At 37.0% G+C, this 25,399-nt stretch overlaps 1 protein-coding gene across 1 annotated transcript; it reads left to right on the forward strand.

The window, feature by feature from the left end:
* The first annotated feature begins 2,348 nt into the window (after nucleotides 1–2,348).
* Nucleotides 2,349–6,479, forward strand: LOC145016484 (uncharacterized). The gene is made up of 4 exons (XM_078974787.1): nucleotides 2,349–3,568; nucleotides 3,971–4,702; nucleotides 4,801–5,058; nucleotides 5,420–6,479. Exon 4 carries the CDS (start codon nucleotides 5,517–5,519, stop codon nucleotides 6,477–6,479), a length of 963 nt encoding a protein of 320 aa, XP_078830913.1. The 5' UTR covers nucleotides 2,349–3,568; nucleotides 3,971–4,702; nucleotides 4,801–5,058; nucleotides 5,420–5,516.
* The last annotated feature ends 18,920 nt before the right edge of the window (nucleotides 6,480–25,399 follow it).

Raw genomic sequence — 25,399 nt, forward strand, 5'->3', positions numbered from 1 at the left:
CATATTGTTTTAATTCCTCTGTTAGTTTAAATAATTCTCAAAGTTGGATTGTTGATTCTGGGGCAAATCAACATATGATTGCCTCAGAGTCACAACTCCAAGACACTGTGGATGTGTCTAAACTTAATCTTCTTGTGAAACATCCTAATGGTTCTTCTGCATCAATAAATAAGATTGGAAATATTCACTTATCCTCTAATCTTACTTTATTTGATATTTTTGTTGTGCCAGATTTTAATGTTAATCTTTTGTCTGTACATAAACTGTGTAAGGATAATGGATGTGAGGTGATTTTTTCTGAACATAACTGTAAAATTCAGGATTCACTATCAAAGAAGATGGTGGAGAATGGTAGAAAGTCTGAGGGATTATATTATCTAGATCATGTTCCCTCAGGTAATTCAGTTAGTCTAAATAATTCTAAATGTTGTGTTTCAAAGTTAACTTGGCATAGCAGACTTGGTCATCCTGCTGACCAAGCTTTAAACTCATTAAAAGATAAGCTGAAGTTAGGAAATGAATCTCTTCCCCCTTGTGATGTGTGTCACAGAGCTAAACACACTAGAGAGTCTTTTTCTCTTAGTCAACATAGTTCAACTCAGTTAGGAGAATTAATTCATCTAGATGTTTGAGGTCCCTATAGACTTGCTTCTGTAGAAGGATTTAAGTATTTTTTGACTATTGTTGATGATTTTACTAGGGCTACTTGGGTTTTTCTTTTAAGGTCTAAAAGTGAAGTTTTTGAGTCTTTTAAATCTTTTGTGAATATTTTATTAAATCAATTTAATGTTAATATTAAGGTTGTGCGTTCTGATAATGGTACTGAGTTTGTTAATAATCAAATGAGATGTTTCTAGATCTTCTACTGAAGTTGAATATAAGGCTCTTGGTTCTATTACATGTGAAATAATTTGGGTGTTAAAAATTTTGTTTGAGTTAGGAATTAAGGAATTCATTACAGTTTCAGTTTTTTGTGATAATGAGTCAACTATTAAATTGGCTTTAAATCCTATGTTTCATGAGAGGACAAAGCATTTTGAAATTGATCTCCACTTTGTTAGAGAAAAAAATTTCTAGTGGTGTGATAAAATTGGTCAAAATTTGTTCGTCTGAACAATTTGCAGATGTTCTTACTAAATCTTTAGCTGTAAAACAACATGATTTTCTGTCTAACAAAATGGGTCTTGTAGATGTTTTTAAAAATGAAAAATAAATATTTCGATTGAGGGGGGATGTTAAAAATAAGGGTGATACAGTTTTGCAATCTCATATTTATTTATAACTTAGAGGGTATAATTTGTACAAGTCTTGTTCTTCTGGAGTTAAGTGATTTTACATGAAAATACACGCGGATCTTAAGTGGGTCAAGAAGACTTTGAGTTGGATCCGGTTTACTTGGTCAATATATAAAAGAAGAGAGAGAGTGTATCTGGATATAACTCTCGATCACTTCTCATCTGGTTTGTTCAACTTAAAAGCTTTGCTATACGATTAGGGTTTCTCTGTGTTTAGGGTTTCTCGTTGTTAGATCGTTAATAGTTCAGCATAATTGTTGTTCTTTTCTTGTTGATCGTTTGTTTCAGATGAGTAGATCTTAATTCTTACATCTTCTGGTTATATCTTTAGTTTAGGGTTTGAGTGTTTTGTTATGAGAGTAGTTTAGAATTTATGTAGTGAGGTTTTCTTGTAAGTTCTTGAAAACCTTCTGTTTCTTTGTCCTAAGATGATATAAGAAATGAAGATGTTGGGAAAATTGTGATTGTGATGCTAGAACTTAGGATGATGCTCCTACTCACTCATAGGGTTTCTGCTCACACTGATCTTCCTCCTGAAGTTCCTCAAATCTATGGTTTAACAAGCTGATATGCTTACTGATTGGATTCACACGTTGGCTGATATACTTTACTTAAGTCTCACTGACCTCAACCTCTCTTCTACCAGCATTATCTTCCAACATCAGTCGTCTTTACACATATTCAATTCTGCTTGCATGCATAACCGCAAAAGTACGTTTGTAGCTAGTCGATATATGGCTATCAAGTTTGTTTAAGATTGTATCAATCAGAAGATAACGCAAGGAAGAGGAACAAGCATCAGAAACCTGGATTTGAGAATTCTCCAATAGGAGATGATGATAAGAATGTGGGATTCAAGTGGTTGGCGAAAATATTAATGATTCACTCCCTGTTTGAAACAGAGAAATCATTCAAGCAAGAAAAATGACTTTGTATTCATGACTCAAAAGCAAAAGTCATTGTCATGGGTTATCTTTCTAAAGAAAAAGCACAGGGATATATATATATATATATATATATATATATATATATATATATATATATATATATATATATAGCCCTGATAAACATGGAGTCATGGATGATTGATTTTCACGCTGATCTATGGCTCATGTTTTTGATCCACTATAATTAGGACTTTCATGTTGGATCATATCTCTTAGTGTTGATACGATTTTTTCAGCGTATTATCAAATATGTAAGTCCGACTTCAAGCTTGAAAGCATGTTCATTCGCATGTCAGATGGAGAATCTTCAAGAAATCTCAGTATAACTCGTATTTTGCAATGCTGGCATTAACATAGCTTCACCCATTAGCTTCATTAGCTCCTTTTCATAGCGATTTAATATTCTTAACATCACTCACGCTACTTGGGATCATATCTCTTCTGATCAAGCCTGCAGTCCTATGAAGAGAAGTAACCAGAGAATTGTCATACAACAAGAGGAAAAGTTCACCCATGGATTGTTTTGACAGTTTAATAAAGTCACAAGCTGTTTAAAGAAATTATTTTTCTATAAAAGAAATTTTGTCCAAAATATGAAGATGCAAGATGTTAATGCTTCAGTTGCCATTTTTTTTACAGAAGCTTGCACATTTGCTGACTTTTAAAGTTTGACCATGCTTTTCACTTCTCAACCTCAACCTTAAGAGATCTCAGTAACTCATACTATGTAAGGCTGAAGAAATTAGGGTCTCTATAGTCCGTAGTGATGGCTATGATTGTGACTCTCAACTGTGTGAAGACAAGAGAAAGACAGGGGTAGAATTGGTGAAAGCATGTTGTGATCTACTTCCAAACGAAAATGACAATTTGCTATTGATGGCATCGATGGCTCCATTTTTATGATTAATAGCGTGACTTGTGGTAACAAGAAAAGCTAAAAGAAAGAAGCAAACTGCTTTTTCTTATTAAAATCATAGAAAAGATAAAACCGCAGCATGAGTAGTTTGGTCCAACTTGTCCACTCATAGCCGGTGGTAAGGAGGGGCAACCAGAGGGCCTACAGGGCTTGGATTTTCAAGGGGCCCAAAAAAAAAATTTTTTTTTTTTAATAAATTCAATTAGAGTCCATTTTTAATGTTTGCCCAAATATTTTCTTAATCCACAAAAATAGACAGCAGCTCGGCAGCAAAGGTTTCAGCGACTATTCATCAATCAGCAATTATTATTTGATTAATTGATGATTATTAGCGGCTTAGCTTTTATCGCATGTGACTATCAATTCATTGAAGAAAAATTGAAGATTGATCGTTCATAATTTCATATCAGGTAATTGTTTAATTAATTATTCACTTATTGAGATTAATAGTTTTATTAGTTTATAATTGAATGATGATTGATGAGCAAGTAAATTTGAATCATTAGAGAATAATTGAACTTGAATCATAATCAAAATTCACTAATTCAATTAAGATTGAATGTCTTTCATGTGATTATTGATTGAATTTTGAAATTAAGTTGAAATCAAAAATCTGATTATATGATTGAATGTTGAAATTGTGATTATTGTGATATTATCTAAAATCTCATATTGTTATTTGATTGAATGTTGAAATTTATCAGATGCTAAAATCAAATTATCAGATTGTGTTTTTTGTATTTAATCAAATTATCAGATTATGTTTTTTGTATTTAGTTGAATATTGAAAGTTGAAAGTAATGAACTTGTAGTGATAAAGTCTAAACAACCATCTGGTGGTCAAAAACGTAAAAAGAAAAAACTAGAAGAAGAAAAGAGAAAGGCCGACATCGGTGCTCTAGATAAGTTTATTCATAGACAACCTGTTGGAGAGCCTATTGAAGAGCTTGTTGAAGAGGTTGTTGAAGAGCCTATTGAAGAGCATGTTGAACACCAAGAAAATGTAGAAGTAGAAGTAGAAGAGGCAGAAGAGCAAGAGCCCATTAAAGAGCTTGTTTATATATGTGATCCAAGAAGGTGGGAAAAACTTAACTATGAAGAGCTTAAACTTTTGGTTGAGAAAGGTCCTAAAAGAGATACTAGTATTATGTATGGTCCCTACGATAAATCTGGTAGACGATTTTCTGCAGCTTTATATATTCAAAAGAGCTCGATAAGGTATTTTGTTTTTTTTTGTAAAGTGTTTAGAAAAGGGATTTCTAAAGGTAAATTAGGTGACGAAGGTTATTCGGATTGACACCATGTTGCTAGTAGAGTTAAAGAACACGAAATTTCCTTGGATCATCTCACCAATAGGAATAAGTGATTTGATATGCGTAAAAGATTGAACTTGAATAAAACAATTGATAACGTGCAATACGAGCAATTCAAAAAAGAAAGAGATTACTGGAAACAAGTCCTTTTGCGAATCATTGCAGTAGTGGAGTTTCTTGCTAAACATAATTTAGCATTCCGTGGATCAAATGAAAAGTTGTATCAAAAAGGTAACTACAAATTGTATATTTTTTCCAATTCCAACAAATACCTTTTTGTTAATTATTATTATTGATTCCACTTCTTATTTGTTAAATATATTTAACAGGTAATGGAAATTTTTTGGGTCTCATTGAAATGTTGGAAGAGTTTGACCTAATTATCAAAGAGCATGTGCGACGGATCACAAATGACGAGCTTCATGTAAATTATCTTGGGCATACAATCCAAAACGAACTAATACTTTTGATAGCTCAAGAAATAAAAAAGAACTTATCAAGACGATAAAGGAAGCAAAGTACTACTCAATCATACTTGATTGTACTCCCGATTCAAGTCACCAAGAACAGATGACTATAATAGTGAGGTATTTAAAGTTATCATATAATTCTATTACTGTCGAGGAGTCATTTTTAGGTTTTTTTGAATGTTAATGATACCTCCGGAAAAGGACTATTTGATGTTACACTTGAGGAGTTAAAGTCTTTTGGTCTTGAAATTAATGATATGCGTGGTCAATGCTATGATAATGGAGCAAACATGAAAGGAAAACACCAAGGAGTGAAAAAAAGATTTTTAGATATAAATCCTTGAGCATTTTACACTCCTTGTGGTTGCCATTCTCTTAATCTAACATTATGTGATATGGCTAACAAATGTGTTAAAGGAAAGAACTTTTTTGGATTCATCCAATGCATTTATACTATCTTTGTAAATTCTACTAATAGGTGGGAAATCCTAAAAGATAATGTAAAAGCTTGGAGTCTTAAGTCATAGTGTCAAACTCGTTGGGAAAGCCGAGTTGAGAGTGTAAAGGCTATTAAAATGCAACTTGTTGACGTACGAGAAGCTTTACTTCAAGTAGGAGAAAAAGATAATGATGTTGCAATTTTAAGTGAAGCAACTTCAGTAGCAGAAAAAGAACTTGGTGACTTTGAATTTTTGGTATCAACTGTTATTTGGCATGAAGTGCTAAACCATGTTAATATTGTGAGTAAAAAGTTACAGTCAAAGGATATGCATCTTGATAATGCTATAACAGAAATAAACAAATTTATTCGGTACTTCAAGGATTATATAGAAACTGGTTTTTTAAAAGCGATTGATGAAGCTAAGGACATTGCTATTGAAATGGGTATTGATCCAATATTTCCACAAAAGCGTCTGATTGAAAGGGAAAAAAGGTTTGATGAGAATTCAAGTAGAGAAGAAGTTTCATTTACAACTAAAGAGAATTTTAGAGTTAATTATTTCTTATACATTGTTGATCAGGCTATTTCTTCTCTTGAGACAAGATTTGAACAACTCAAAGAGTATGACAAAGTATTTGGTTTTTTATTTCCACATAATTTGAAGGGAATTGAAGATAAAGATCTTAAGTCATCTTGTCATCGTCTTGAAAAAGCACTCGAGTTTGAAGAAAGATCGGATATTGATGCCGAGGAACTTTATACGGAGTTGACATTATTTGAGACATTGGAAACTAATGAATTTAGCAACCCTATAGATGTTTTGAAGTTTTTGAAAGAACTTGATTATTTCTCAAATGCAAACATTGCATATAGAATATTGTTGACTATTCCAGTAACGGTGGCATCTGCAGAAAGGAGTTTTTCTAAGTTGAAGTTATTGAAGTCTTACTTACGCTCCACAATGTCCCAAGAAAGACTTAGTGGTTTGGTGATGATATCTATTGAGAACGAAATCTTAGAGAGTAAAGACTACGAAAAGTTGCTCAACCAATTTGCTATCAAGAACGCTAGGAGAGCTTCACGGATTGTCGGTTAACTGTTATGATATGTAATTATTCATTAAAATACTATGATTTTGCTATGTTTATTGCTATACATTTTATCGTTGTTTTAAAATAAAATACTAGTTTATGTAATTTTAATTCGTTACACTTTAAGGCCTAAGGGCCTTTTTTCTTCGGCTCGTCCTGGGCATTTGAATTCTTGAGACCGGCCCTGCTCAGGCCCCCAGCGAAAGACCACGGCTTTCCTTGTCAGCCTAGTCAGAGGTATGACTAACTTGGAGAAGTCCTGAATGAATCTCCGATAGTAGCCTGCCAGCCCCAGGAAGCTCCGAATCTCAGATAGAGACTTCGGGACCTCCCACCTCATCAAGGCCTCCACCTTGACCGGATCAACTGATATCCCGTTCTGGTTGACGAGGTGCCTAAGAAACTGCACCTCGCGCAACCAGAACTCACACTTGAAGAACTTAGCGTACAAGCTCTCCCTCCTCAAAGTATCCAAAACCTCTCGCAAGTGCTCCTCATGCAGATCTCGAATCTTGGAATAAACCAAGATGTCATCGATGAAAACTATCACATATCGATCCAACATCGGTCTACACACGCAGTTCATGAGATTCATGAATGCGGCAGGAGCATTGGTGAACCCGAAGGGCATCACCACGAACTCATAGTGGTCATAACGCGTCCGAAAAGCAGTCTTCTGTACATCTTCCTCTCTGACCCTCATCTGATGATACCTCGGACACAAATCAATCTTGGAGAACCAAGATGCTCCCTGTAACTAGTCAAAGAGGTCATCAATTCTCAAAAGTAGGTAATGATTCTTCACTGTTACCTTATTCAGATTCTGATAATCTATACACATCCGATGCAACCCATCCTTTTTGACAAATAGAATCGGAGCTCCCCAGGGTGAACTGATTGGTCTGATGAATCCCTTGTCTAACAGCTCTTGTAGCTGTGTAGACAACTCCTGAATCTCAGGAGGAGCCAACCTATACGGTGCTTTGGCCTTTGGCTATCGGAGCCGCACCAGGGACGAGGTCAATCTTGAACTCCACCTGCCTCTCCGGAGGTATCCCAGGAACTCCTCGGGGAATACATCTACAAACTCTCATACCACGGGCACATCGCCCACCGTTACCTTATTCGCCTCCCAGGTATCTGTAACATAGGCGACAAATCATGCGCAACCCTACTGAAGGCAGCACGTCGCTCTCGTTGCTGAGCATAAGGTTGGTACTCGTTGTGGCCTCTCGCCCTGGATCACCAGCTCTCCCCCCCCCCCCCCCCCCGCCCTCCCCCACCTTGGGGTCCTGATCGCACCAACAGTTGCGCGCAGTCGATCACTGCCCTATTGGGGCTTAGCCAATCCATACCAATAATAACCTTGTTCCCCCGCAAAGGTATAGGAACTAAGTCTACCAGGTAATGTTCCTCGAACCGCCTCAATACACAATCCTGATAGATCTCTGATGCTCGCACTGATCGGCTGTCCATAATCTCGACCTCTAGAGGGCAATCCAACATGCCCGAAGACTCAGGAAACTTCTTGCTACGCGCAAGAGAAACAAACGATCGGGTAGCACCCGAGTGAAACAACACCTGAACCGGGATACCGTTCACATGGAACAATCCTAAACAGATCATACACATAACATATGAAAATCATAGTGACATAACATAAAGAAATAAGAGAAGAAAATACACCCGTCACCACATTAGGTGCAGCGCGTGCCTCCTCAGCTGTCAACTGAAATGCTCGGCTCCGCACCACTGGAGCCTCTACCTTGGCCTTTCGGCCATCCGTAACCTGTGTTACTGCTAGGTTCGGCACCGCTCTGATTGCAATGAAAGCAAATCAGGTCTGACATCTACACTGTGAGGGTGGGGGCAATATAATCCCTGCCAAAATACCCAGCCTTGTCGCACTTATAGCAGCCGAAACTCGACCCAGTGCGACAAGCTCCCTCGTGTGACCGACCGCATTTTCCACAGCAGTCCCAGCCCGGTTGGCCCTTCGACCTAGAGTCAAATCCCTTGGGTTTCTTCCTCGAAACCCCTGTAACCTGCCCAGTCTCAGCCTTCCTCTTCCTGAGGTGCTCCAAATCGATCTCCCTCTCCCGCGCCTTGGAAATCATAGAGTCTAAGGTCGGGCATGCCGAGAAGCTAACATGATCCCGAATATCGGCTCTCAACATGTCGTGATAGCGGGTCCTCCTAATATCCTCATCTCCTGCATACTGGGGCACCAAAAGAGCCCTCTCCCGGAACATGGCGGTGATCTCCGCCACAATCTCTGTAGTCTGTCTCATGTCCAAAAACTCCCTGGCCAGCTGCTGAAGCTCTACAGCTGGCGCAAACTCTGCCCTGAATCTGGTCAAAAAGTCTGACCAGGTCATATCCTCGACGGCCAAGGCTCCCAATGAGTCGCCAATCGACTCCCACCAATCTCTAGCACTGTCTCTCAAACATCCCATCGCAAAGCGGACCTCGACCCTTCCGGTAAAAAGCTCGTCAACTGCGTAGGCTCAATGTTTGGGATCCATCTCCTGGTAGTAATGGGGTCCTTCACCCCGTGAAAATCCGGTGCACCACTCCCTCTGAAGTCCTTCAAGGACAGTGTGCGTGTATTGTTGGATTAATGTCTAAGTCCATAACTATAATTGGTAAGACTTGACCCGACCCGGCATGGTCCATTTGGGTTGCATGGCATCATGCACTTGGATAGACTATAATGAGAGAAATAAGACACTTATGGTTATTAATATATTATAAGCTCTAGTATATTAATAATAAGAATAATAAGATTATTTAATTAGTATTGATCAAGAATTAATCTAGGATTAATTAAGTGATCAAAAGAAGACTAATTAAATATATGGGTTGATTGTGTAAATCATCCATACTTGTATAGTGGGCTAATGCTCCATGGATTATCTAGTTGGGACAAAACCCATATGATGCTCCATGGATGCTCCATGGTGTATTTGAACCCATGGATCCAAGGAAATGGAAAGTCATGACAATTAGGGTTTACCCTAATTGTAACACTATATAAACATCTTATTCTTGATCAAAATCGGCCACTAGTGAGAGTAAGAAAGGGCTAGCCGATTTTCATGAAGTGTAGAATTCTCTCAAGTTATTCCAAGTGTATTTGGTGTTGTGTGAACCATTTGAGGTGTCACACTTGGGGAACTAGGCACTCAAGCTTCATGAAGACATTCTACATCAAAGAGGTATGTATTCTATCTTGTTATATTGATAGTTTTGTATGCTAAATTAGGATAATACCTTGGATATTAATATTTGCATGTATAATAGAGAAAACATAGATCCAAGGTATTTAGGGTTGCATGTACACTTAGGAGTGTTAGAATGCTCATAACCCAATAGTGGTATCAGAGCCTAGGCTTGTTTTCTTGTTATACTTGCAAATGGAGCTGAAAAATCGAGTTTTGATGATGTCTCCCCAGCAGACTCGCCGAGTCCATGAAGGGACTCGACGAGTCCAAGGCAAAAAGCATCCAACTCGCCGATTTGGTTAGTGCACTCGACGAGTTGGACCCCCAGACAGCATAAATTCAACCTTTTTGGCTGGAATTGGACTAGGAACATTACCCTAAGATGTTTTTGAACTTATAAACTTGTTTTTGATGTGGTAATGTTCATGCTAATCCAATTTCAAAGATAATTGTCAATAGATTCATGTTTTGTATTAGTTTAAAGTTTAGACTAATTACATGAAAATGTTTGATTTGAATTATCTTGTTCTTATGAGTTGCTTAGATTAATAGAAAAGTTGAGTGAAAAAAAGTTTTTTTCAATCTAAATTAATCTAAGAGTTGATTCTAAAATGTGTTTTTGTAACTTGTCCTCAAGTTATATGAAAAGTCACATTTAAGTTTCATAAAACTCATAAAAGTTGGCAAAGGTTACAAAAATGAAGAGTCTAGTTCTAATTAATTGTAGTTATGACTCCATAATTTGTCCTCAAGTTATGGAGGACCAAGAGTCTCTTCATTAAATAAAAAAAATAAAAAAAAATAATGTAACCTTAATTAATTCCATAAGTTATAAAATAAAGAAAAGTTAATTCTTTTATTAGTTTAAAGTCTTCCATAACTTGTCCTCAAGTTATGGAACTTGAAGAGTTTTTTAATTAAAACTACTTTAAACACATAAGTTATGGAATTAATTAGTTTTGAATAGTTTCAAAACATGCCCTCAAGCTTTGGAATTTGAAAAGTTTTCTCTTATGAATACTTTAATTCCAAGTTAGCCCTTAGAATTTTAAAAGTTAAAATTCAACCCTTATACTTTATAATATTATAAGTTAATAATATATATATATATATATATATATATATATATATATATATGTATGTATAAGAGTAAAGTCAGTCTTACCGCAAGTACGCCTCATTCACGAAGCCGGTCTATAAGGTGGGTATAAGGTTGTTGCCTATAAAATGGCAACTTAATGGGTGTCCACTCTCACCCACCGCTTGCTTGACCGGTGGAGGGTCGTTAGCCGAACGGGTTTGACAGGACTATAATTCTCCCTTCATTAAAAGTATTAATGATAAATACTAAGTAACTAAACTCTTAATAATTCTCAATCTTAGTTACTTAGGAAAAATGTGAATAAGGTGCTAATCCATGAAATTACACTTTACACTTTGTCTAAGTCGTTAGTGGAGCGTGTGTGGTTAACCGGCACACTAACTTGGACTTAACAAGGTAGGTAAAGGGTGACTTAATATTTATCATAGTATCGATGGAGCGTGTGTGGTTAACCGGCACATCGATTAAGGGATAAACACTTAAGGGTACCAAGTAATTTGCATGGTTACTTCACACCTTGTTTTGTGATCCTCAGCATCCCAGTCACAAAACCTGAAGGGCACACTCGAGATTGAAACATGCCATTGAACAGTTCAATGAATCTCAAAAGATCTAGGAGTTTCAAAACCAATTAAGACCTAATAATACATTTTTTTTATCTTGGTGGAAATTGGTGAATCGTCATTCACCTACCTTCAAATTGTTTTATAGCTTGGATTATGGCATACCTCTTCTAAGTTATAAAATAGTCTGTTGGGTCCTAGCCTTAATATTTCATATTGGGTGTCATATTAAGGACTTTAAGATCAACTATCTTGAATATCTCCCAAAACATGTCTGGTTTAGACATTTATGATCTTCCCAAATCTCTTGAAACAAGCTTTCCTAATGAAGATGATGTCCCATGGATGTCATATTTCTTTCACCTCCTCCAATTATTCTCCTTACCCCACAAGTTCTTGAAAAGTTTAAGGTCACTCAAGCCCTATTGACAAGGCAAGGTCTAGGTGTGATCACATCTTGGAGATGTAGTCACATATTGACAAGCCGGGAGAGTTGGGTGTCAAAGTCTTGAGAAAGTTGGTGGTTCAACTACTTTCTAAGTCACATAGTGAGTTCTTTTTGGAACACCTATGACAAGACCCTTAATGATCTTATTTATTTGTTAAGATCAACTTCCTCAAAAAAACTTGATGGACATTGACAATAGTGACACAGGAAATCCAGAAAAGCATTCTCTTCCCAATGGAAAGGGATCGGCCATAGTCAACTCGGTTGAACAAATGGTAAAGAGAAAAGCTAAGTCTGTGATAGTCCCGTGTACCATTATCAAAGGGTCCATATGTTTATATTGCCAAAGAAAGGGTCATTAGTTGCGAAGCTGCTAAATTTACCTAAGGATGTTAAAGTCAATAAGTTTGACTCTACTTCAGGTAAAGTCCACTATCTAACTCTGTTAAGTTTCTATTCTGAGATTCTTGATACATGATGTGACTGGGTCACATGATAATGTTTTAAGAATCAAAGAAAAGTAAAGGAACTTAAAGAAAGAATATGTTGAATCTGATCGCATAGATGGATTTCTATCGCGTAGTTTGAAAATCGGATTCTTGAGCTACTTCTTAGGAGTTATGAGATATTGCTTAGGAATAGATAACAACAAGTTTTCATATGGATTGTAAGGATAAGTTTTTCCGCATAGTTTTAAAATAAAAGAAAATTTTTGATTTTATTTATTTTAAAATATCCTTACAATGGCATTTAAGGAAAAATTGTTGCTTATATGATTCCATTAATAGCAAGAGTGGAAATATGAAATTGATTCTTTCATTTATGGTAATGTCTAAATTTGCCAAATAAGGAAAGATTCTCATCACCCAAGTTTCATTTGGACCGGAACTTGGAATCATGCAAGTGGTATAGCATGATGAATGAGAACTTTCAAGTATTGGAAAAATTAAGACTAATTACTTGTTCACATGGATGTGTGAGTCAAGTAATGGACTAAGGGATCGAGTACATAGTCATGTGCACTGATTAAGTCCACCACAAAAGATATAAGGCTATTCGTCATAGTTTACTAAAGCTCAGTAAATATGATTATACTTACAAGCTTAAGTGTAACTCTGAGACATTGGAAAAGGTTCCAATGTAAGGCAGAGCGAATAAGAAGAATCAAATTAGGCAGAATGATAAAAGTTTCTCAAATCTGAAAAGATGGGAGAGTACTTTAGTATCAGTTTTTGTGATCATCTTAATGATTAAGAAACCATATCAAAATTAGTTCTCTAAGGAAGTCTTAGTGCATTCTTATGACTAAGAAGAAGGGATCTTAAATTGTTGAAATGGTTAAATCAAGAAGATGAGTCATACTTCGTTCCAATACAAGTCTTAGAGTCATACTCCAAGATTGTAATTTGAGTGACATGTCTTTAAGAAGGTTTAAAACACGTGTCAAATGTAAGAGTAAAAGTTTTCTACTCTTGTACATTTGAAATTGGTAAGTTGTGATGTTTTGGATAAAACAAAGACCAACTTAGGCCAATTGTGTGAAGTGTTTGTCTTGATTAGAATCCACACTATCTCTTGGATGTTTGACAAGGAAGTCTTATATGTCAAGAGGACAGTGGGAGTCTTAAAGGTCTTGAAAGTCTCAAGAACTAATCAAGAATGAAACCTGAAGTTCCTCACTAGCACACAACTTGAGGTTTATAACCCATCGTGTTGACATATTCTGTGCCCATTCCAGTTAAAGTTGGCTTAGCACATGAGTTCTTTGAGTTCTCAATGTGTTGCACAACAACTTGGAAGTAATGGCAGTCCCTTGAGCTGCCAGGTGGCAAGAAATTAAGATTGAGTTCAGTCCATATGAGTTTGGATTTGTCATTATCCTTGTCTTGTGACTATGGTTTTGACAATTCACATGGATAAGAACACATACACCATTAAATCTAAGTGTCATAAGGTTTCTATCCAATTCATGAAAATGATGGTGAGGAAACACTTTCACTAAGTAGATTTTAGATAGACAGTAATTGTGATATTTGCATTCTCAAAGTCGTTAGTGGAGCGTGTGTGGTTTACCGACACACTAACCTGGACATGTGAGAAGTGGCAAAAAGGTCTAACCATTATGATTACGGCATCCCTCTTTATAATTGTTTAGACACACAAGTGTGCTATCTAAGGGAAGGTGTATGTTTTTTGATAAAGTCTTATCAAAACAATCTAGTATTAGAAATCTGAACTTTGGTAAGAAAGTCAATAAAGTATTGATTTCTAGAAGTCGAGCTTTCTAAGTACATGTCAAAGCTAGTGGGAGGAAAAGTGTTATGCTAGTAATCATCATGTTAGTGGGAGCATGATAATTATGATAAAGATTGCAAGTTAGCAATGTTAATTATAGAAAACAAAAGGTTTCAATTGGGAAAAAGTTGTTTTGCTATAATTAAGGGAGAGGAAATTATACTTCATCTCAAATCTATAAGCTTAGATCGTGAGGTTTTAATCATTTAGTCAAGGATATATATGAATTTCATGTTGGAATGGCTCAACATAAGGAAATTCTGTATATGGGTCCATCATTTGCGTTCTAAAATTCGATTATGATTACGGAATCCCTTTTCATAATCTGAATTATGAGAACTTGGCAAATAGAAATGGAAATGTTATAGCAAAAGACTGGTTTAGTCTTTATGTGAGACATCATGAATTGTGTCCCATATGCTTCGGATATAGGATCGATTACATGTGCTATAGTTATCCGTTCTAAAAGTTTCCAAATGCCTAGGGCATTGAGAAGGGAAAAGGTTTAGAACTGGATATGACTAAAAGGATTAAACAATTGTCGAGGATAATCTAAGGTTTACCAAAGATTGGCTGCTCAAGGATAGTTGGAAGTATAGTGATAATTCTGGAAGGACCATATTGACATAATCTGGAAGGAGGCAACTCTTGTTTAGAAGAGATAGTCAAAATGGAATCTGGAAATGTTTCGAAGTTAGAATTTTCTATCTGTTTAAGATTAGGAAACTTAATGCGAGAAGGATGTTTCCAAGGAGCTGATCTCCTTTGGAATACTCTGTAATGATTGTTGCCAAGTCTTTGTGAATTTGTGCATAATCGTTACAAGAGGATCAATGCATTTAAGTTTAGAATCTAACAGACTTCAGTAAATGACATGAATTTGGAATTCTTGTATTTGCAGTAAGGATTTGGGAGTGTGAAAAGAGAATCATTGAAGTTATGTTCAATTGATCTAGTTCACAAAGTAAAGATCATAGACAAACATAGTATGCATACTTGGTGTATGGCATGGCTAGTGTTTAGAAAAACATAGTGTGCATGCTTGGAGCATGGGACAACTATTGTTTTAAATTCAAGAATAAAGTTGATAGCTGAAACAGTATACAATGAATAATGTGTAATCATATGGTGATAAATAAAAGGTGTTTTATTTATGTTCATAGGTTTTGATACCATATTGGATTCAAGTATTATTGTGTTTCACTTTGCATGTTTTCACTTCCCGAATAAACTAGGTTATTCTTTCGGAATGACTAAGTTATTCAAACCATCCACAGTCGGTCATATGTTGGAAGTAGATATGAATTAAGACTGTCATGGGTTGGCTTGTAGAGGTCTAAGGTGTTGGACAAAGGGCTACAACACTCATGAGTGCTCATAAGTTCTGAGTATTGGATTCAACTCGCGCTCATTGGAATCACTTCATGGATTTTATCACGAGTGATCATGAGACGATAATATCTTATATTCTTCAAACCTAGAGATATGAGTTGTTACTATGAGTTGGTTGTACATTGATTGCACGAAAACGCATTTGGTAACTCTGTGCTATAAAACGTGCCTTTGTGTATGATTCAACAAGTAGTAGAACAAGCCATATGAGTCGAAGTTTATCCATTCCTTTTACCTTCGGGATAAAAGCGATATCTGTGGGCCCCTCGATGATTTGATGATGACAAATGGAAGTGCTCAGTCGGGCCAGGACTGATTTGATTTGTTCAATTAGTCAGTCGTCATAAATCGGAAATCGGGAAACAACAAATGGACAGAGAGAATGATTATAATCCATGTCTCAGTCCATATGATATCTAGAATGGAGGAATATATGATCCCTTATCTAATGGACAAGTCATTGACAAAGGTCAACGTTTATCGACAAAGTTAGAGTTCGACAGAAGCTTTTGAGAGCTACGATTGCCAGTTGGTTCCTGAAGTCATACACAATAATAGTTTTAGACTTATCCAAGTGGGAGACTGTTGGATTAATGTCTAAGTCCATAACTATAATTGGTAAGACTTGACCCGACCCGGCATGGTCCATTTGGGTTGCATGGCATCATGCACTTGGATAGACTATAATGAGAGAAATAAGACACTTATGGTTATTAATATATTATAAGTTCTAGTATATTAATAATAAGAATAATAAGATTATTTAATTAGTATTGATCAAGAATTAATCTAGGATTAATTAAGTGATCAAAAGAAGACTAGTTAAATATATGGGTTGATTGTGTAAATCATCCATACTTGTATAGTGGGCTAATGCTCCATGGATTATCTAGTTGGGCCAAAACCCATATGATGCTCCATGGTGTATTTGAACCCATGGATCCAAGGAAATGGAAAGTCATGACAATTAGGGTTTACCCTAATTGTAACACTATATAAACATCTTATTCTTGATCAAAATCGGCCACTAGTGAGAGTAAGAAAGGGCTAGCCGATTTTCATGAAGTGTAGAATTCTCTCAAGTTATTCCAAGTGTATTTGGTGTTGTGTGAACCATTTGAGGTGTCACACTTGGGGAACTAGGCACTCAAGCTTCATGAAGACATTCTACATCAAAGAGGTATGTATTCAATCTTGTTATATTGATAGTTTTGTATGCTAGATTAGGATAATACTTTGGATATTAATATTTGCATGTATAATAGAGAAAACATAGATCCAAGGTATTTAGGGTTGCATGTACACTTAGGAGTGTTAGAATGCTCATAACCCAAGACGTACTCACCTGGCCAGACGCCAAATCACTCCTGAATGCTCGGAGGTGATCCTCCATCAGCTCAATGATCCCCTCCTTGATCGACCCAAAGATGATCGGGGTCGCCTCAAGGATGCCTCTCATAATGGCAGATGCGATGAATTTGCGTAACCCATCATCAACCTGCTCGGATCCTACGCCCGAGCCGGATCCGGATCCTGAGCCTCCTGCTCCATGCCGTGTGGTTACCATACTAAAAATAAACACATAAATGTCAGAATCAAAACATTCCCCAAGAGGTCTCACACATTACCCAAGATTACTGGTTCCATCTCGCCCCTCCTTGACTCGAGTACGGATCCTCTGCTTTCAGTAGTACAGGCCCATACTACCTTCCACATCTATCTGTACTTTCCTCAAGGATTGCTTCGACTTCACCAAGTCCCTTAACCAATATCCCTTTCTAACTATTCTCATCCTAGGCTTTCCTAGGGCACTCTCCGACTTACTCTCCGCCATCAGCTACACCAGGAGTCCTTACTATCCTCCCCAAAATAGCTTGTGGATATTGTAACATATCCGCTCACTAGTTAGTTGAAGTTAGCCAGGACCCCTATAGCACAAAGCAAGCAGCATTTGTGCATCGAGTAACCATATCAAGCATTACCTAACCAGGCCATCCTACTGCTGACTAGGTAGTCCTAGCATGTAGCTTATACAACAGGCATATAAGGCATCCTTCCTAGATCCTCAACCCTAATCTAGCATGTAGTTCTCAGGGGTCATATATCATATAACAAAACATAACAAGTATGGGTATCTTGGGGAAAACTTACTTGAGCTCAGCTGGTAGCACGCATCACACACCTTGTTCTTTCTCAAACTCTTTTTCTTAGATTTAGAAAACTATTTCTTTAGAAAAAATCCTTTAGTCCCACGGTTTGAGTCCAGACACCTCCGAGGGTGTGTCCAAATCCCTCAAACCAGGGCTCTGAAACCAACTTGTAACATCCCAAAATTCAAGGCCAAAAATTTCATTTTTAAATAGATTATAACATAAAAACCATCGGTATAAAACATTCATAATGATATCTCATGTCACAATCAATATTTCAATAATCCAAAACATGTCCCCATAAAAACCATTTTGTAAAAGTAAAATAATTCATAGTAGACTCCCAGGAAACTCCATGTGGAAAACATGTGTGTGTGTGATGCGCTGCTACACCACCGGCTCCTTCCCCTTAGACGAAGATGTACTTGAAACCAAAACTGAAACTGTAAGCACGAAGCTTAGTGAGTTCCCCCACCATACCCATAGCACATAATCATCGGTATCTTTCAACTGGTAACTGGGAGCTACCCTCCCCTTCGGTATCTTTCAACTGGTAACCGGAACTATCCTCCTCTTCGATATCTTTCAACCGGTAACCGGGAGCTACTCTCCCCTTCTGTATCTTTCAACCAGTATCTGGGAACTAACCTCCCCTTCAGTATCTTTCAACCGGTATCTGGGGACTATTTCACCCCCACCCCTATGACATATTACATGTCATAACATATTGGTTTCATGATAACATATATAGACACACTGAGTCACATAATGACATATCATAAGCATACAACTATACATGCGTGGGTTTTGTCCACCCCTTCGGTATCTTTCAACCGGTAATCGTCTTCGGTATCTTTCAACCAGTAACTAGGGGCTAGCACGCCCTACTACTACTAACACATACTCAGCACAGATATAGCAACCAGACAGTTATCACAAAGATAACCATCTCACCCATAATCACCTACTGGTGGGCCGGCATTGGTGCCGTAGACCCACCCCTACTAGAAGGTAACTCACCTCGTAATGTTGACTGCTGAAAAGCTGATCGACGGATGTCTGACTGCTGCTCCGGTGATCCTCCAGCTATAATTCCTAAAAAAACACTTAGTCAGACATTGATAAAATTGTTCTTAGGGTAAAATGACTATCTTACCCCTGACTAAGTCAAAGTCAAAGTCAACTTCCAGTTGACCTGACTCACCGAGTTGGGCCTCCAACTCATCGAGTCCCTACCCTTCATCTGCCCTTCTTCATGTTTCTAATCGTCGAGTTTAGCAATGACTCGACGAGTTCTCCTTCTAAAACAACCTCGAATGAACCTTCATCCGACTCGCCAAGTTGTATGAACAACTCGTCGAGTTCATCCTTGTCCTACAAACAAGTCCTGTCCTTGACTCGCCGAGTTGTATGAACAACTCGTCAAGTTCATCTTCAAAAGTTAGGAGATTGCCTTGGACTCGTCGAGTCTGCTCATGCACTCGTCGAGTCCTATGAACTCCAGGTCTATGGCTAAGTCCAATACATTGGGTCACTCCCTTGGACCCTCTAAAACCCTTCTAACACTCAACTGGGTTCCTTTGAACCCTAACAGAAAAGGGGAGTCAAGCCTTGAACTCGTCGAGTCCCAAGAAGAACTCGCCAAGTCGAGGTTGTCCAAGTCTCATTCTTGATTTCTGATGTACAACATTTGTCCAAATGACAGATCTAGCAGGTAAAGTTAAGAACTTTACGTGTATGCATGGGACTATGAGCTAAAAAGACCCTAAAAGAAGCTCTTGAGTTGCATGGGGAATTCCATGGGTATAAAGGCAGTCCCTTTCTACCTTCTAACTCCTTAAGGAGCCTAGATCTAAAGCCTCAACCCCTAACCATGCTTGCAATCATGGTTGGTCACCAAGAATGGGTTATAAAAGCCCTAAATCTTCCCAAAAAGGGATCTAATACAAGAAGGAGCAAGGTGTCGACTTTATACCTTCCAAGAATTGTAGATGATGCACAAGATTGACTCCTCTGGCCAACCTCTTGGTTCCTCAAGCTATTCCTTCCTTCTTGCCACCACAAACCACCAAGAATCACCAAAAATGCCTTTAGATCTTCACAACACGATTAGGGTTCTATATGGAGTGTTCTAGGAGCATAAAGGGGCGATGGAGGCTGTATAAGGTTGTTTAAATAGGGTGAAAACCCTCAAATTAGGTTTTTTCCCAGCCAGAGCCTACTCGTCGAGTCTTGACGCCGAATCGATGAGTTTTCCACTTAACCCCTGGGTCCAAACCGCTACTACTCGACGATTTGGGTCATCAACTCGCTGAGTCTCAGTCCAAATTGTGAAAATTACTTGAATGAAATACATACCAGGAACCGGGTGCTACAAATGACATCACTAGGCCCCACTGTGCTAGCTTAAATGATGAAATTCAACCAATTCTTCCCTCTTGGACCCTTACCCACGTTTTTTACCACCATCCCCCACCACCTTACCCATTTGTGTGCACACTTGTTCAAAAAATACAAGCATCGGCCTTTCTTTAGTGTGTAAGACTCACCATAGCAGCATGGTGCTTGCATGGCCTTGCAAGCTTGCTTGAAACGATAAATAGAGGTCATTATCCTCCTCATTTATCACACAAATCATCCTCCAAAACATATCCCAAACTCCCTTTCATTCTCTTGATCTCTCTCCCGGCTTATAACACTACTAGTTCGTGTTTCTCATGGTGCTTCCCAAAACAAATCATCTTCTTATCTAACCCGAGTTCACGCTTCAAAAGGTGATTGTTTACAGACCCTTTTTTATAGTTTTTATATACTTCGGGGGGAGTACATGTGCTCATGTACTTGGTTTATGCAAAAACACTCTTGAAAAACATGCTACAAAATGCTATGATTTTATGTGAAAAAATGTGGTCCATTCAAGACCTACATTTCCCACCTTAAACCCTATAGTTTGCAAAACTGTTTTGTATACAAGTCTACTAGCACACATTCTTATAATCTTTATAAAATTTATTGTGATTTTTGCAAAACTGCATATTATTACATTCCTTTTTCAGAACAGTCTGTAAAAACAGTCCTATTCACCTTAGTTAGGTTTCATATCAGGTCATAGAAGAATTTAGGGACAATGTAGACTCAATTTCTAAATGTTGAGAGTTTACGGATCCTAATTATTACTCCCTATTCTTTTTCTATAACTTTTCTAAAACAAGGACATAATCAACATTCTAGATTAATTTTCTTGTTTTGTCTTTCAAATACATACATACATATATATATATATATGTATGTATGTATGTATGTATGTATGTATATATATATATATATATATGTGTGTGTGTGTGTGTGTTTAAATGCATATTTGTAAAAGTTACAATTATTATAACTTAGAATTTATACATGTACTTATGATCACTACTTTGAAACGTACCTCTTTATAAAAGCGAGTACATTACACTTTTATGTATCTACTTGCCAAACATACTCGGATTTTATAAACTTTATGCAATTTATTATGCCTATTGACTTATTCGCATATAAGTTAGGGCTGAGAGATATTAACCTACCTTAGTTAAGGGCTTTACAGTGAGACGTTATTCATTAGCTAAGTCTGAAACACTTAACATACCACACTACTATAACCATTAATCTTCAGAGCGAGATACATATGTATAGATCTATACGGGGTTGACATGCCCGCCTACGATTGCTAGCTGCAACCTTGACCGATCAATCAAAGCGGGTGATAAGTGTCTACTATTGTTACTACGATATATAATGCATTGACGTAGGGAGAACATTAGTTACATTGCTCGGTTATAAGACTCACTATAAACATTAACTAGAATCTTTCTCTCTCTCTCTCTCTCATACACACACCACAAACCATGGGCTTGGGTGCTTTCAAAACTTTTGTAAGTATGGATTTACTTATGGTCTCTCTTTTACGACAAACTATGGTCTTGGTTTCTTTCAAAACTATTTTAAGTGTGGATTTACTTATGCAACAATACAGTTTGGTTTTCAAGTATATTCAAGGATTCTTTACAAACACAATTTTAAATATGGATTTAGTTACACAAAGATACTTTTTGGATTTCAAAGATTCTTTAGAAACACAGTTTTAAGTATTGTTATACACACAAAGAAATTTCTTTTTAGACTTTTTAAAAGTATTACTGTTGTTAGCAGAAAACCTGTAACTCTCACCAACCTTGTGTTGACCCTCAAAACTAAATGTATTCTCAGGAAATCACTAAACAGACATTCAAGATGGATTAGATTATAGGTGACCTAGATTACTTGTTGTTGTATTATATGCTTATTTGTTAAGGCAATTCATGTATTATTATTATCTATAAGAACCTTGCATTCAAACATCAAGATGGAATACAAATGATATTATGTTTATTGTTTTACTTGTGCTATATATTCAATTTACCTATGATCCATGAACTTAGTTGCACAACACGACATATTCCGGCCCCTTTGCCGGGGGTGTGACAGATTGGTCTCAAAGCTAAATTGACTATAGAGAAACTGTATCATCGAAAGGGTATACAACTATAGCAACTAGCTTCTAATAAAAGTAGTATTATTAAGTACACTACTTCTTGGCTACTTACAGTATGGGAAATTTGGTTTGAAGGGCCGCTACAGTTGATGGATTCACAACGGTTTAATTAACAAAATGGTCTTGCCTTCTTGGGTTTTTTGTCCGATCCTTATTTGTACTTGGTAGTCTTGGAGTACAAAACAAAAAATAATAATACTAAAAATCTCACCAACAATAATAATTTAGAGTTTTATATATATATATATATATATATATATATATATATATATATATATATATATATATATATATATACATATATATATATATATATACTCTTATTCGCGATGAGAACATTTATTAAAATTGTAACATACCTCCAACTAAAACTACCAACTCAACCCTTTACGTCAAATGCCTCAACTAAGGTTAGCATCGTACATAAGGCATACCATAAATAAACCTGGAATGTATACCTATGTTATTTATGGTCGGCCAGTGCACAACCAACCTTGAGCAAGGAGTTTAACAGAATACAATGATTTAAAGTTTTAGAGATTGAAGGATGTTCTTAAGATTCTCTACATAAACCTAGTACCTTAGAAATCTTATATCAACCCAAAAACAACGTATACATTTTAAATACTTAAAAATATTGGATAACATTCAGATTTTCCTCGTTAGCCTAAACCCAAAGAAGAATAAAGAGCCAATAGCTCTGCTACCATCGTAGCAGAGAAACCCATGGTTCCTAATAGATCATTCTGTGGTCTCCAAAATTCCTTCTTTGTCATTTGAAATTGGTAGGATTTCAATTATATCTCTATAATTTGGAACCTCACCATGAAAGGATCGGAGGTGACTAATTACATCTCCCGATTTAATGACCTCACAAACATTTTCCCAAGAATGGTAAAGTCGTAATACAAAACTACCGAAAGGTACATCTGGGAATTAGCTTCGCTAGTTTAAGGTCTGGTTACAGCATCTAGCCCTACTACCTTTGATAGTGCTAAGCAATTGACCTATCAATTAACTGAGCAATGTATCTGTCAGGGTACCATGACCCCACAAACCAAAAATAACCAGGCTATGAATATAAAAAGAAGGTTCCATAGCAAGTCAAAAGGGAACTTCAAGCATGGCAAACCAAATCCAAAACCCGTGGTTGCATACACCGCAATCACAAATACTCTCGTCCCATCAAATCTTTACTCCAGAGATTTACCACACTGTACCAAATGCAATTTCCACCATGTCGGAAATTACATGTTCTACACCATGTGTTACTTGAGAGGTTACACCTCTAAGTTTTGCAGAAAGACCCCAAACAATACAACCTCAACCATTGTTGCATGAGCAAGCCATAATTGGTTCAATTGAATTCAACCAGGGCATTTTGAGAAGGACTGCCCAAAATTGAAGAACCAGGGTGGTCAAGGAAGAACATATTTGATAGGTGCTAGAGATGCTTACCTACATTTCCTATCAACACTATTTATGTTTCTGTAGTATTTGATACTAGTGCCGTAAAAGCTTTATTTCCCATAAGTTTAGGATCATGATTAACCATAAATCATGCAAAATTAATGAAGCTTACACGGTAGAAGTAGCAAAGGACTTGTTAGAAAGCACCGTAGTAATACTCATTTATTTCCTTCTCACCCTGGATAACCACGTCTTTCATGTCAACCTAATGCCTATGATCAGTGGAAGTTTCGATGTGATCATTGGAATTGATTTTTTATCACTGCATCGAGTGAGATTTTATGTTATGAAAAGACCGTTAGACTACCTTTACCTAAATACAAAGCTCTCGTGATTTACGAATATAAATCAGGAAAGAATCTAGGAATCAACTCTTGCATGAAGGAAATAAGGTGTTGGCAGAAGACATGCTTTGCTTTCTTACCCACATCGTGGATATTTAAGGAAAGGATAAGGAAATCAAAGACATACCATAAGTGTGTGACTACACGGACATATTCCCAAAATATCTGCCTGGAGTACCTCTAGTCAGACAAGTCAATTTCTGAATCGACCTAATCTCGGGCGCAGCACCAGCGGCAAGATCTCCTTATCATCCGGCCCCATCAGAAATGAAAGAACTATCCAATCAACTCCAAGAACTTCTTGACAAAGGCTTTATCCGGCCAAGCTTCTATCCATGGGGAGCTTTGGTATTATTTGTCAAAAATAAGGATGGATCATTCAGGATGTGTGTCGACTACCAAGTGTTAAATAAACTCACCATCAAGAACCAGTATGGATCAATGACCTGTTCGACCAACTATAAGGATCCCGCTACTACTCAAAGATTGATCTAAGATCCGAATATCATCAACTCATAGTCCAAGAAGCAGACATTCCAAAGATAACATTTAGGATTGGATACAGTCACTACGAGTTTCTGGTTATGCCATTCAAACTGACCAAAGCACTAGCCATTTTCATGTACCTTATGAATCAGGTGTGTAAACCCTACTTGGATAAATTCATGATTGTTTTCATCGACGACATATTGATATATTCATGTGCCAAAGAAGAACATGGCCAACACTTGCAATTAATTCTAAAATAATTAAGAAAGGAGGAACTTTATGCAAAGTTCTCGAAATGTGAGTTCTGGATTAACAATGTGCATTTCATCAGTCATGTGATGAGTAACAAAAAGATTTATGTTGATCCCGCGAACATCAAAGAGATTAAGGATTAGAAAGCACCGAAAATGCCAACCAAAGTACGCCAATTCTTAGGGATTACCGACTGTTATTAGAGATTCACCTAGAATTTCTCCAAAATAGCCAAGCCTCTCACCGCTCTAACCCAGAAGGACAAAATATTTGATTTGAGAGATAAACAAGAGTCTGCCTTCCTGAAATTGAAACAATCTCTGAGCAATGCACCAATTTTGTCTCTTCCAGAAGGAACATAAAACTTTTTAGTATTCTATGACGCCTCATACCAAGGGCTAGGATGCATATTGATGCAAAGGAATAAAGTCATTACTTACGCATCCAGACAAGTTAAGATAAACAAGGCCAACTATACTACCCATGACTTAGAGTTGGGAGCTCTAGTGTTTTCCTTAAATATTTGGAGACACTACCTACATGGAACAAAGTGTGTCGTCTTCACTCACCATAAAAGCCTCCCACACACCTTCGACCAGAAGGATCTTAACATGAGACAACGA

The sequence above is a fragment of the Lactuca saligna genome, chromosome 9 (assembly GCF_052625555.1).
Source record: "Lactuca saligna cultivar CGN05327 chromosome 9, ASM5262555v1, whole genome shotgun sequence".
NCBI lineage: Eukaryota > Viridiplantae > Streptophyta > Magnoliopsida > Asterales > Asteraceae > Lactuca > Lactuca saligna.